The following is a 15,680-nucleotide window of genomic DNA, read 5'->3' as shown; positions in this document are numbered from 1 at the left end:
ACAATTTTAATTTCTATATTCGGCTCGAGTACATTCTAGAAGTATCCACAAATGTCAAGCATCATTGTACTGGAATGTTCTGTAGCTGTATATATACTATATGTGTTCTGGCCAGAGGCAGTTCACTCCACGCTCTTGTATGTGCAAGTGCTGAATAAACCTTCCATAAGTGAAGTTAGTGCTCGTCATTCATCTAATTACACCTTCTTCTATGTGACAATATAGCTGCCAACAAATTATTATAATCATAATGAAACATATTTTACACATTGTAGTAGGTCATTCCTAGCACTTGTGTTGATCTGCAAGTGAAATTATTAGTAGAAATCAGTTATTAGCATTCATTCAGGTCTTGTTGACAGTCATAATTTTACAACAGAACATGTAGAATTTTTCTTATCTCATTTATAATAATAAAAGTGACAGGCTGATTGTGGTTATTACAGTTTCAAGCAGATGTAGATATGTGTAACTGGAACAAAACAAACTCAGCATCAAGCTGCTGTGATTAATATTCTTATTACTTCTGTAGCAATAATAATATTTAACCACAAGGGTAAATGAGAAAATTGCAGCCAAAGATTAACGTTGTCATGGATGTGACTTTTGTGTGGTGTCTGTCAACAGCACTGCATAGTGTAACAAGCAAGGCATTAATAAATTAAATATTAGATGAAGCATGACTATTCTTGTTTCAGTGTGTTCTCATTATGAAATGTCACATACATTTCTAATAGACAAACAATATTTATAGACTAGTTAAAACTGTTAGTGTAGCAAGAACAGCACTAAGGCATTCACTGTAAGAAATCATAAGGTCTTGAAACTTAAAAGTACTACCTTTTTTCTGTTTTTAGAAGGCTCCAGATACCTACAGATGAAGGTCCAAACTTGTATATTTTGCTGTCTATTCACCTGTAACTCATCATATAAATAGACAATGAAATGTGTTACATATGTCATGGTCAAATGCAACCACACATAGTTTTAGTTGCAACATGTCATGACGTAAACTTCATTTCAGACCACCTTGGTTGTAATTGTCATTTTCACTGAGCAAGGTAGTAAGACAATGGACTGACACTGGAGAGTACAGCAGTTCAATTCACTGTCAGGCCATCCAGATTTAGATTTGCTGAGGCTTCCCAAAATAGTTTAAGACAAATGCCCAGATGGTATTTCTGAAAAGGATATGGGCTGTTTCCTTCCACATGCCTCTCCATTCGAAGCTTGTGCCCCACCTCTGATGATCTCATCATTGTTGTTGTTGTGGTCTTCAGTCCTGAGACTGGTTTGATGCAGTTCTCCATGCTACTCTATCCTGTGCAAGCTTCTTCATCTCCCAGTACCTACTGCAACCTACATCCTTCTGAATCTGTTTAGTGTATTCATCTCTTGGTCTCCCTTTATGATTTTTACCCTCCACGCTGCCCTCCAATACTAAATTGGTGATCCCTTGATGCCTCAGAACATGTCCTACGAACCAATCCCTTCTTCTTGTTAAGTTGTGCCACAAACTTCTCTTTTCCCCAATCCTATTCAATACCTCCTCATTAGTTATATGATCTACCCATCTAATCTTCAGCATTCTTCTGTAGCACCAAATTTCGAAAGCTTCTATTCTCTTCTTGTCCAAACTAGTTATTGTCCACGTTTCACTTCCATACATGGCTACGCTCCATACAAATACTTTGAGAAACGACTTCCTGACACTTAAATCAATACTCGATGTTAACAAATTTCTCTTCTTCAGAAACGCTTTCCTTGCCATTGCCAGTCTACATTTTATATCCTCTCTAATTCGACCATCATCAGATATTTTGCTCCTCAAATAGCAAAACTCCTTTACTGCTTTAAGTGTCTCATTTCCTAATCTAATTCCCTCAGCATCACCCGACTTAACATTCCATTATCCTCGTTTTGCTTTGTTGTTGTTCATCTTACACCCTCCTTTCAAGACACTGTCCAGTCCGTTCAACTGCTCTTCCAAGTCCCTTTCTGTCTCTGACAGAATTACAATGTTATCGGCAAACCTCAAAGTTTTCATTTCTTCTCCATGGATTTTAATACCTACTCCGAACTTTTCTTTTGTTTCCTTTACTGCTTGCTCAATATACAGATTGAATAGCATCGGGGAGAAGCTACAACCCTGTCACACTCCCTTCCCAACCACTGCTTCCCTTTCATGTCCCTCAACTCATATAACTGCCATCTGGTTTCTGTACAAATTGTAAATAGCCTTTCACTCCCTGTATTTTACCCCTGCCACCTTCAGAATTTGAAAGAGAGTATTCCAGTCAACATTGTCAAAAGCTTTCTCTAAGTCTACAAATGCTAGAAATGTAGGTTTGCCTTTCCTTAATCTAGCTTCTAAGATAAGTTGTAGGGTCAGTATTGCCTCACGTGTTCGAACATTTCTACGGAATCCAAACTGATCTTCCCCAAGGTCAGCTTCTACCAGTTTTTCCATTCATCTGTAGAGAATACATTTTAGTATTTTGCATCCGTGACTCATTAAACTGATTGTTCTGTAATTTTCACATCTGTCATTACCTGTTTTCTTTGGGATTGGAATTATTATATTCTTCTTGAAGTCTGAGGGTATTTCGCCTGTCTCATACATCTTGCTCACCAGATGGTAGAGTTTTGTCAAGACTGGCTCTCCCAAGGCCATCAGTAGTTCTAATGGAATGTTGTCTATTGCCGGGGCCTTGTTTCGACTCAGGTCTTTCAGTGCTCAGTCAAACTCTTCACGCAGTATCGTATCACCGATTTCATCTTCATCTACATCTTCTTCCATTTCCATAATATTGTCCTCAAGTACATTGCCCTTGTATAGGCCCTCTATATACTCCCTCCACCTTTCTGCTCTCCCTTCTTTGCTTAGAACTGGGTTTCCATCTGAGCTCTTGGTATTCATACAAGTGGTTCTCTGTTCTCCAAAGGTCTCTTTAATTTTCCTGTAGGCAGTATCTATCTTACCCCTAGTGAGATAACCCTCTACATCCTTACATTTGTCCTCTAGCCATCCCTGCTTAGCCATTTTGCACTTCCTGTCGATCTTGTTTTTGACATGTTTGTATTCCTTTTTGGCTGCTTCATTTGCTGCATTTTTATATTTTCTCCTTTCATCAATTAAATTCAGTATTTCTTCTGTTACCCAAGGATTTCTACTAGCCCTCCTCTTCTTACCTACTAGGTCCTCTGCTGCCTTCACTACTTCATCTCTCAAAGCTACCCATTCTTCTTCTACTGTATTTCTTTCCCCCATTCTTGTCAATTGTTTCCTTATGCTCTCGCTGAAACTCTGTACAACATCTGGTTTGGTCAGTTTATCCAGGTCCCATCTCCTTAAATTCCCACCTTTTTGCAGTTTCTTCAGTTTTAATCTACAGTTCATAACCAATAGATTGTGATCAGAGTCCACATCTGCCCCTGGAAATGTCTTACAATTTAAAACCTGGTTCCTAAATCTCTGTCTTACCATTATGTAATCTATCTGAAACCTGTAAGTATCTCCAGGCTTCTTCCATGTGTACAACCTTCTTTTATGATTCTTGAACCAAGTGTTAGCTATGATTAAGTTATGCTCTGTGCAAAATTCTATCAGGCGGCTTCCTCTTTCATTTCTTAGCCCCAATCCATATTCACCTACTACATTTCCTTCTCTCCCGTTTCCTACTACCGAATTCCAGTCACCCATGACTATTAAATTTTTGTGTCCCTTCACTATCTGAATAATTTCTTTTATTTCATCATACATTTCTTCAATTATTTCGTCATCTGCAGAGCTAGTTGGCATATAAACTTGTACTATTGTAGTAGGCGTGGGCTTCGTGTCTATCTTGGCCACAATAATGCGTTCACTATGCTGTTTGTAGTAGCTTACCCACACTCCTATTTTTTTATTCATTATTAAACCGACTCCTGCATTACCCCTATTTGATTGTGTATTTATAACCCTGTATTCACCTGACCAGAAGTCTTGTTCCTGCTGCCACCGAACTTCACTAATTCCCACTATATCTAACTCCAACCTATCCATTTCCCTTTTTAAATTTTCTAACCTACCTGCCCGATTAAGGGATCTGACATTCCACACTCTGATCCATAGAACGCCAGTTTTCTTTCTCCTGATAACGACGTCCTCTTGAGTAGTCCCCCGCCTGGAGATCCAAATGGGGGACTATTTTACCTCTGGAATATTTTACCCAAGAGGACACCATCATTATTTAATGATACAGTAAAGCTGCATGCCCTCGGGAAAAATTACGGCCATAGTTTCCCCTTGCTTTCAGCCGTTCACAGTACCAGCACAGCAAGGCTGTTTTGGTTAGTGTTACAAGGCCAGATCAGTCAATCATCCAGACCGTTGCCCCTGCAACTACTGAAAAGGCTGCTGCCCCTCTTCAGGAACCACACTTTTGTCTGGCCTCTCAACAGATACCCCTCCATTGTGGTTGCACCTATGGTACGGCTATCTGTATCGCTGAGGCATGCAAGCCTCCCCACCAACGGCAAGGTCCATGGTTCTTGGGGGGATGATCTCATCATCAGTGTTATAGTATACTCTAATCTTCCTTCCTTTTTTTGTACTTCTCACTAAAACACAAATTAAATGCTTTATGGTGTGTCAAATATATTGCTGTTAGTTAGTCTCTTCATCATCATTGCAGAAAATAAAATAACTGTGATGCAAAGAGTTAATGTGACAACCCATCATATGTTGAAGGCACGGAGTTGTGGATGGCCAATGAAACAAGAACTGAGAGATGATAAATCAGGTTATGAACCTGCATAGTCTATTTTTCTCCAAAGCACGCATTCTCATGACTACTCTGTTCTGACCCTAACATTTGATGAGCTTAACAGTAACATAAAACATTTGTTTATCTCTTAACATTATCATATAATTCAAAAATATGTTAACATTTTCATTAATGTGGGAGACTGGCTTTTTAATGTCCACATTTAAATGATATATAGAATGATTTACTGCTTATTACTTATTGTATACCTCTAACACAGTCTGTGTTTGAAGTTGGCTGAGTAGTGACCAGTACATATTCACATATTCATTTCATACTTTTTATCCTGAAGCAGCTGAACTTCTCTCACATTTTTGTAAATATTCTTCATTAATTTGTAGGCTAGTCACTAGTTCATAGGCTTTGGTGATTTTGATTATTCTGCTGTAGTGCTTGTCATCTATTGGGTCTACAACTTTGCTTCTACTGTTTTGCAATAGACAGCAGTAGCGGAAAGTGGGGTTCGGGTGGTTGGTTATAGGTGTAATACAATAAGCTTAGGCACCTGTAAACATAATGCCATAAAAATATTAGTCAATCTGTGATAGCATCATAAGGTTATTCTTCATTAAGTATGTCAACTTACCTACCCATTTCTCGCCATTTGCAGGAAGTTTTAATTTTCTGCTTTAACGTGAAGAAATCTGCAGCCGTGGCTCTTAAAATGCTGGGTAAGACCAATGGCGAGGGAGCTATTAATGGAAACGTGCAGAGAATGTTTTCAACGCCTTAAAATTGATGATTTTGATGTCAAAGACTGGAATTGCAGTGGAAGACAGAATGTTTTCATAGTTACTGAAACAGATGAAGACAGTCACAGAACATCATTATTGAAAGCAATTGATGTGTTCAAGCCCACCACTGAAACACGAATGGCCACAATGCGGCGATAGACATGTAAAAGTAATTTTGCAGCAGGGCAGTGCTCGACCCCATGTCGCAAAACCAGTCAAAATATACATGGAAATGTTGAAATAAGAAGTCGTATCCCTCCCGCTGTATTCTCTATACATTGCTCTCTCTGACTACCACCTTTTTTGATCAGTGGCATACAGTCTGGCTGACCAGCACTTCTGCTTATATGAACAAGTGCAAAACTGAATCGATTCATGGATCCCCACAAAAGACGTCCATTTCTTCCACTATGGGATTTGTATGCTATCCAAAAGATGGGAGAATGTAGTGGCCAGCTATGGGCATTACTATGAATCTTAATTTTTTTGTAAGTTTTACACAATAAAGGCCCGAACTTCGAGAAAAACCAGCGGAAGCAAAGTTGTAGACCTAGTAGTATTTGTCTTAACTATGAGCCTATAATGGTCAGTGACATTACAAATACAAGGATTAGTGCAAAAATAAAATTGATTTTGTTTGTGGAAATAATATCCAAAATTCACAGTGGTACACAATTTTAAATCTGTACGCATTGTTCATTTACTGACAGCCAAAAGTGCTTCTGTTGTGTGCTTAGGCAGGCATTATAGGTGTTAAATATGAGCACACTGGGTCATAAGGCAGACATTTAGATGTCAGTCCACTTTGTCCCAGAAGTGTCCATCATATCTTTTGTTTTAGCTCCACTATATGAGATATGCAATTCTTCAAATAATCCAGCTGGGGCTGTACCCTGTGTACTTGATGCATTCCCAAGAAAACAAATCATTGAGAGTTAAATCATGTGATAGCAGAAACCAGATGAGCATTGGCATGTCATCACTCTTGATGCAGTTGATTCAGGATTCTGGTGGAGTGTCATTCAGGTGTTTATGTATAACTCAACGGAAATGAGAAGGAACACCATAGAAGGACATCACCCTAGTTAGCACTCCCAGCCAGAAAAGTGGGGCCAGTGACAGTGGACCCTATGAAGAAGATAGGCCCATACACTTTTCACTGCCCAAAGCATATTCACTTCCAGCGAATCCTCTCAGACTCCATAGGGACACAAGTTTTCTATATCACAGATGCCAACATTATGGTGACTGACCTCCACATTCAGAAATGACATTGCTCTTGATATGTTTGCAATCCACTCTATTGTAACAGTTTGTGGACTTCCATGCAGAAATTTGTGCATTTTGGCACTAACAAGGGGATCATTAGAAGTGTAAATAACAGATTTTGATGGGTCTCGGATATGTTTTAGAGGGACATGCCCTGAGTATGAGCCTACTTGCTTTTTTAGCGATGGGCCTTGGTTTTTGAGAAAACTAATTTTGAAGTTCACTGAGCCCTGTATTATGCATAATGTTAGCCATGTTCCAAAAAAGTGAGTGTGGCGTAGCAGTTAAGGTCTACAGCTACCGTGCTGGAGGTACCCTGTTCAGGTCATATATATATATATATATTTTTTTTAAATCGGAGTAGAAGAATTTTTTTCTATTTTATTTTACAGAATATCAACAAACAGTGTACATTGTGTGAAATCATTAAGAAATATTCAATTTTCCATAGTAATTTAATTTTCACATCATTATTACAAAATCTTACTCACTATCACCTGCATCGCTTGCTATGCCACAACAGAAACCCAGATGATATTTGTCATAAAAGCTACCAAAACACAATGTTTTACAGCACCAAGTGCATTTCATAAAAGCTACTGTCTTGCAGGCACATCTAGTTTTTAAGAGCAATACTGGAAAACATTGTTCATTTACATTCAAAAAGGTTTCTCTTTCATCCGTTAACTTTGATGCGAACCATGTATATTTGATCATATTCAAAAAAGCAGGTGCCCTGAACTGATGCAAAATTAATGATTGTAGTTTTATGGAATTGTCCCTGGACGTGATTGCTCTGTTGGTCTTCAACAAATCGGGAGCATTCTGAATTTTCTTCATGAAAATTTGAACCTGTCAGCAAAAATATACATCACAAGGCTGGCAAAGTGGAGTACACTTTGGCGGGATAACTTTTATGATGCAGGCAGACGCTTTTGTCTCATCCACAAATATGTGATCAAATATGGTCAGATCAGTCTGCCCTCCCCACGTATCAATAATATATAGAAATTTTTCCTGCCCCACATATGGGAGAACCACAGATTTTAAAAAAGTCTTCATACACCAGTTTCGTGAACTTCCCTGATTTCATGCGGGACACGGTTACATTTTTAAATTTGAGAGTTAATTCATCCACTGTCTTCTGAACATTAGGGCAAAATTTTCCCAATAGTTCCTGTATACATAAAAAGACATAAGGGATCACCTTTCTTGATGCAGTTAGAGTGTACTGTTCTGTGTACAAATGACCTATCTTGTTTAAATCTTTTCTCTGCATGAGAACGGTTCTCGCCCCTTTCTCCAAGAGGGATCTATTGTATATTGATTGATATTGACAGCCCGTTTCATTGGTGTTGATTATGTAGTTGAGGTTAAAATTACCAATAAGTATTTTTGTTTGTGTGTGGAATTCTTCCATAGCTACTATTGCTTTTTCCATCATTGTACATTCTTTGAAACAGATGAACTTCATAATCCTCCTTTGCCTGATTTTATGCTTTTGTTTAAATCATTCAACCCAAGCCACGCTGGCCACGAAATTAAAAGTATCCAGTAAAAGTGGAACAGCACCATTCATCACCCATTGCTGTAAAGTTCTTGTTGTCACTTGCTCACGGAAGAAATTATATTATTTTCACAAGCCAGTCTCTCTCTTATAATGTATTTGACATATGTCTCGCTTCGACGAACCATTCATACATCTCTTGATCGATAGTGTTCCATTTATCATGACGAGGTCCACCTCATTTCCCATCCTCTTTTTATCGATATAGCATTGATTTATGTTTTAATTGAGAGCTGCCATGGGACTGCAAATTCCTTAGGCCCATTTTGGATGAGTTACTGCAAGAGCAACTGCTCATTCTTTGTAGGATAGAGGCACATAATCTGCTGGTTCATGTGTGAATTCATCGGCGATGAAACTGCCATCTCCCTCTACTCCCATATACTGCAAAGTAAGTTGCTTTATATTATGTAAATTCGCCTGCTAGAAAGAGAACATCCACACAAAAGTGAAAGTTACTGCCTCATACTCGTGCACCTCATCTTCTTCGTCGATGTTTATTAATTCATCGCCATTGATGATCCGTCTCCTGGCCAACAGGTCTTGTATTGTGATACATATCTCATTGCCAACTGCCATTGAATTAGCAGAGATCAAGCTGGGTGGTGTATTTGTTAGAAGATGTAAATCATGAGAAACTTTTTGGCGTATTTGATGGTGTTAGTGATTTCACATCCCGAAGGTTCATTCAACTCCTCTACCTCTGATGTATTTTCTTCTGACTGCACTTCTGTAGACACACTTGGGTCATCCATTTCACCATATTCTTCAAATACGCACGGCACTAACAATGCGTTGTGAGCAACGGATGTTGACAAATGCAAACTAGTGGTTTAGGAGCTAGGTCATCGCCGTTTGTTTGATCACGGGAATACATATTCATAATACACAGAGGACTGTCCGTACGAACTCTGTGTGTTATGAAATTATATTGCTGTAGCCAAATAAAAGGCAGTGACCAAGCTGATACACTGTTACAATACACAGAGTTTGCACAGGATGTCCGCGTGGATAGTCTGCTTTCTGTTTGACCGAGCCCACAAAATTTAAACTTCTTAATAATTTCACACAATTTTGATGTTCTGTAAAATAAAATGGAAAAATGTTGGACTATTCTGATTTTAAAAAAAGCAAAAAACATGGAAAGTGCCCAAATACAGTACCTCAAGCGTGATAGCTGTAGACCTTAACCACTGTGCCACATTCACTTGGTTGGAACATGGCTAACATTAAGTGTATTACAGCGCACAGTGAACTTCAAAATCAATTTTTTTTAAAACCAAGGCCCATCACAAAAAATGTGAATAGCTTCGTACTCAGGGCATGTCCCTCTACAACATATCCGAGACCCATCAAAGTCCGGTATTTACACATCTGATGATCCCCTTGTAAGAAGACACTAATGTACTATGACTTGTCCACACGTTTCAGCTTTGAGTGAGCCATGATTTGTGTAGCTTACAGGGTGGATCCCCTCTTTTTTTAGTAGGTAATGTTGCTCTTAATTTTTCAACTGGCTCACATTGTTAGTTTCTGTGTACTCCTTACATGTGCAAATGGCATCTTCTCCACTGTCTCCCTTAATGTCCCAGGTGACAAAGACTTTTTTATTGCAAAGACATAAGGAGTTTCAAAACTGTTGCACCAGATGATGTAAATTTTCTTTGAGGTGAGTATTTATAAAGTTAGTTTGAAATTGTTGCACTCTGTCACAGCAGTCTCTGTTCACAAAATTCCATTATTCAAAATGCTTTTCCTGACTGCAAAATCATCATTACATAAATAACAGCAACAGCACTTCTGGTGATGAGTACATCAACTATACACAAATTGAGGACAACAAACGTATGAAAATCGTCTATTATTGCATAACACTGTGGATCATGTATGCCTTTTCAGTAAAAACGAACTTATGGAGGTCGCTTGCCACAGGATTGTGTATACTATTTCAATGAAGAATAAACCAGGTTTGCAGTATTCATTTGAGTAAGCACACTGAAATTATTAATATGCCTGCAAGTCCATTTCAGAAATGTATATTTATCTCTGAGACCAGGGCATTATTTAATGTGTACGTCAAAGAGAAGGAAATGCATTCTTTCTTCTCATTATACTGCTGCTGCTGCTGCTTACACAACCACCACTACTATTACTACTACTACTACTATTACTGCTACTGCTACTACTGCTACTACATTGTATTACTATGTATGCTGATGAAACCTCTGGGGTTTGCTGGGCACGTAGTAATGATGGCCTAAATTCAGTGGTACAGAATTTTGTTGAAAAAGCCCAAACACATTTTTAAAAAGAAAACCTGAGGGTCAATATTAACAAAACTAATTTAATTTATTTTAAGACAAGTGGCTCAAATAAAAATACTGTTGTAAATGAGGACATTCAGGAAAATACCTGTTCAGAATGTAAATTTCTGGGGATATATATAGATGACAGACTTTCGTGGAATCAGCAAATAGATCATGTCTGTGGTAAAATAACATCTAGTCTGTATTTACTAAGGAGATTAGTTCAATATCTAGGTACTGAAGCAATAAAAATAGCGTATTTTGGGTTGGTGTATCCCCATCTATCTTATGGAATTGTATTGTGGGGGCTATTACAAATGATTGAAGCGATTTCATAAATTCACTGTAGCTCCATTCATTGACATATGGTCACGACACACTACAGATACGTAGAAAAACTCATAAAGTTTTTTTCGGCTGAAGCCGCACTTCAGGTTTCTGCCGCCAAAGCGTTCGAGAGCGCAGTGAGACAAAATGGCGACAGGAGCCGAGAAAGCGTATGTCGTGCTTGAAATGCACTCACATCAGTCAGTCATAACAGTGCAACGACACTTCAGGACGAAGTTCAACAAAGATCCACCAACTCCTAACTCCATTCGGCGATGGTATGCGCAGTTTAAAGCTTCTGGATGCCTCTGTAAGGGGAAATCAATGGGTCGGCCTGCAGTGAGCGAAGAAACGGTTGATGCAGGCAAGTTTCACGCGTAGCCCGCAGAAGTCGACGAATAAAGCAAGCAGGGAGCTAAACGTACCACAGCCGATGGTTTGGAAAATCTTACGGAAAAGGCCAAAGCAGAAGCCTTACTGTTTACAATTGCTACAAGCCCTGACACCAAATGACAAAGTCAAACGCTTTGAATTTTCGGCACGGTTGCAACAGCTCATGGAAGAGGATGCGTTCCGTGCGAAATTTGTTTTCAGTGATGAAGCAACATTTTTTCTTAATGGTGAAGTGAACAGACATAATGTGCGAATCTGGGCGGTAGAGAATCCTCACGCATTCATGCAGCAAATTCGCAATTCACCAAAAGTTAACGTGTTTTGTGCAATCTCACGGTTTAAAGTTTACGGCCCCTTTTTCTTCTGCAAAAAAAACGTTACAGGACACATGTATCTGGACATGCTGGAAAATTGGCTCATGCCACAACTGGAGACCGACAGTGCCGACTTCATCTTTCAACAGGATGGTGCTCCACTGCACTTCTATCATGATGTTCGGCATTTCTTAAACAGGAGATAGGAAAACCGATGGATCGGTCGTGGTGGAGATCATGATCAGCAATTCATGTCATGGCCTCCATGCTCTCCCGACTTAACACCATGCAATTTCTTTCTGTGGGGTTATGTGAAAGATTCAGTGTTTAAACCTCCTCTACCAGGAAATGTGCCAGAACTGCGAGCTCGCATCAACAATGCTTTCGAACTCATTGATGGGGACATGCTGCGCCGAGTGTGGGAGGAACTTGATTATCGGCTTGATGTCTGCTGAATCACTAAAGGGGCACATATCGAACATTTGTGAATGCCTAAAAAAACTTTTTGAGTTTTTGTATGTGTGTGCAAAGCATTGTGAAAATATCTCAAATAATAAAGTTATTGTAGAGCTGTGAAATCGCTTCAGTCATTTGTAATAACCCTGTAATATAAGAAGGGTATTTGTATTGCAGAAAAGAGTAATAAGAACTATGGCAAAAGTAAGACCCAGAACTTAATGCAAAAAAGTGGTTATTAATTTTAATATTATGATTATCTATGCAGTATATATTTTTCAATCAATATTATTAGTGAAAAAAGACAAAAAAGTGACAAACAGGAATATGGAAATCCATGATTACGATACAAGGCACAAATCAGACTTTGATTTGGTGAGCAGAAGATTGAATCTAACAACAAATACCCCATTCATTAAGGGAGCAATATTTTATCATTCTCTGCCAAACAACCTGAAACAGCTTTCTGGTAGAATTTTTAAAAATGTGTTAAAAAAATGGCTTATATTGAAGTGCCCATTCAGTATGGTGCTGACATGATTTGACCTCAGGAATGCTATGTTAAATATACTTAAATGATCTCTTACTTAATAACATGTAATCTATGTATATTGTGTATCAATAATCTAAATGTAATTAGGCCTACTGTAACATTGTCCATGCACGTTAAATACATGTTTTGAGCTGTAAGATAAATAAATAAATAAAAATAAATACTGCTACTGCTACTCACTATTCACTTTTCACTAATACTAAATTTCCTTTGAAAAAGAATTGTGCTGGATAAATTCAATTAAAAATAATAATTTTCATTGTAATTAACAGCAGCCTCATGAAATAGATTTAATAGTTTCAAATTTGAAGGGAAGCATACAATTTGTTGATGATTTTTATATATTTGGAACGTAGAAAGTATTGTGAGAGATACCATTACAGTTTTTCATTTTTTTACTCAACAGATCGTGAACTGTTGTCTAAAGCTGTTTATGAGGAGTGGTATTTTCGCAAGTTAATGCAGGAGCGTGCAGCACGTGAGAGGGAGAGAATGAAACAAAAACAGCAACAAGAGGTGAGGATTTTGCATTGTTTGATAATGCCCAAGAAAAAATAATTTTCAAGGGAATTGTAGAATAGTTTTATAATTCTTTTTTTAAAAAAAAGTTAAGTGTGGATCAATCAGCTATTCCATAGGGTCCCCCACAGACAGTTAGTTTCTAGTTCTGTTGAAGCCATTAACAATTAATAAATAATAAGAAATTTTAGTGCTTGTATTATATCACTTTCTTCTGGTACTGTAAAGTCATAATTAAGATTTAGTCTGCTTGACAGTATGTGGTGTACATTAGGAAAAATAATATTGATTTCCAGTGTTGTACAGCTTAGTTGGAATGTTTTTCAAATATAGTAATTATATCAAAAAGGAAAATTATCTCAAAAAAAATGTAATATTGAAATACAGAATTGCGGACAGTATTTACCTTCAGAAAAATGTAAGCACTGTTGATAGACACATACAAAAAAAGTAAATATACTGTCCTGTCAAGAAGTTTTTTCTAAAAAAAGAAAGGTCAGGCCTCTCAGGCCACAGGATGAGATACACCCAACTGTTGTGAGGTGAAATAACAAAGGGAGACAAAGATATAGAGGGGAGACTGTGGGAGAGGGGAGGGGGAGGGGGAGGCATCAGAGAGAGAGAGATAGATGTCAAAATAGTACTATTTGTCATAGCCTTTGTGTAGTAGCAGGCACTCAGATGTCTTGAGTCATAGACAGCACATATTGGTACTAGCAAAAATAATAATATAGAGCAGATCAGTGTGGGATAGCTCCAAAATTTTACTACATATGTTGGTATAATTGTATAATTAGTATAATAGAGGGAAACATTCCACGTGGGAAAAATATATTTAAAAACAAAGATGATGTGACTTACCATACGAAAGCGCTGGCAGGTCGATAGAAACACAAACAGACACATACATACACACAAAATTCGAGCTTTCGCAACAAACTGTTGTCTCATCAGGAAAGAGGGAAGGAGAGGGAAAGACGAAAGGAAGTGGGTTTTAAGGGAGAGGGTAAGGAGTCATTCCAATCCCGGGAGCGAAAAGACTTACCTTGGGGGAAAAAAGGACGGGTATTATTGAGTATATATAGGCGGGATAAAATTGTACAGCAGATACGGTAAAAAGGAGAAGGTGAATACAAAGTGAAACTACTGGCAAAAACAGAAAGAGAAAATAAGACGACAGAAAAGATTTCGAAATGCAACAGTGACAATAACAAACGTAATTGTTGGGTTCAAATTAATGATATCAATATAATAGAGGGAAACATTCCACACGGGGAAAATATATTCAAAAACAAAGATGATGTGACTTACCATACGAAAGCACTGGCAGGTTGATAGAAACACAAACAGACACATACATACACACAAAATTCGAGCTTTCGCAACAAACTGTTGCCTCATCAGGAAAGAGGGAAGGAGAGGGAAAGACGAAAGGAAGTGGGTTTTAAGGGAGAGCGGAATGTTTCCCTCTATTATATTGATATCATTAATTTGAACCCAACAATTACGTTTGTTATTGTCACTGTTGCATTGCGAAATCTTTTCTGTCATCTTATTTTCTCTTTCTGTTTTTGCCAGTAGTTTCACTTTGTATTCACCTTCTCCTTTTTACTGTTACCTGCTGTACAATTTAATCCCGCCTATATATACTCAATAATACCTGTCCTTTTTTCCCCCAAGGTAAGTCTTTCCGCTCCCGGGATTGGAATGACTCCTTACCCTCTCCCTTAAAACCCACTTCCTTTCGTCTTTCACTCTCCTTCCCTCTTTCCTGATGAGGCAACAGTTTGTTGCGAAAGCTTGAATTTTGTGTGTATGTTTGTGTTTGTTTGTGTGTCTGTCGACCTGCCAGCACTTTCATTTGGTAAGTCACATCATCTTTGTTTTTAGATATATATTATGTACTAACAGTTACATAGCTTTTTTCTATCCCACTAGCTATATTTTGACAAAATATAATATAAGTGAACAGTTCCACTATCACAGAAACCCATAAAATAAAGAAAGAATGTAAAGAAAGTGAAACTGTGAATTGTCTGTATTCCCAGAGGCATTATGCAGTCTAATACACTTAAACTAGGTATTCTGATCATAAAAGGTTGTGGCTTAGATTTCCTCTAGATAATAAAGCAAACACCAATCAGGAAAGAGTATTCCAATCCATCAATGAACAGAAGCTAAACAAAGTAATATCTAGATTACAATTAATAAACTGGATGAACTAATTGCACCTAATATGGAAGCTAATGAGTCAACCAAAGCATTGATAGATATGGTAACTGAAATCATTGAGGAAATATGCCCTAGACATTACCAGAAATACTGCAGGCTAAACTCCCATTCCAAAGTTGTATACACCACAAATAGATAATGCAAGGCTACGATATACTGTGTTCAATTTGTTAATGCTTTGTTGGAATAAAGTTGTGTTCAG

General features: G+C 38.0%; 1 protein-coding gene across 2 annotated transcripts in view; it reads left to right on the top strand.

Moving 5' to 3' along the window:
• LOC126464393 (protein maph-9-like) overlaps window positions 1-15,680 on the top strand; it is a 144,321-nt gene that overhangs the window by 48,303 nt on the left and 80,338 nt on the right. For both annotated transcript variants that reach the window (XM_050096230.1, XM_050096232.1), the window contains exon 4: window positions 13,134-13,243. In XM_050096230.1, the coding sequence (XP_049952187.1) occupies window positions 13,134-13,243 (110 nt within the window). The remainder of the gene's footprint in view (window positions 1-13,133; window positions 13,244-15,680) is intronic.

Source organism: Schistocerca serialis, chromosome 1 (assembly GCF_023864345.2).
Source record: "Schistocerca serialis cubense isolate TAMUIC-IGC-003099 chromosome 1, iqSchSeri2.2, whole genome shotgun sequence".
Taxonomy (NCBI): domain Eukaryota; kingdom Metazoa; phylum Arthropoda; class Insecta; order Orthoptera; family Acrididae; genus Schistocerca; species Schistocerca serialis.
The sequence above is the reverse complement of the archived record's forward strand: the minus strand, read 5'-3'. Positions and strand labels throughout refer to the sequence as shown.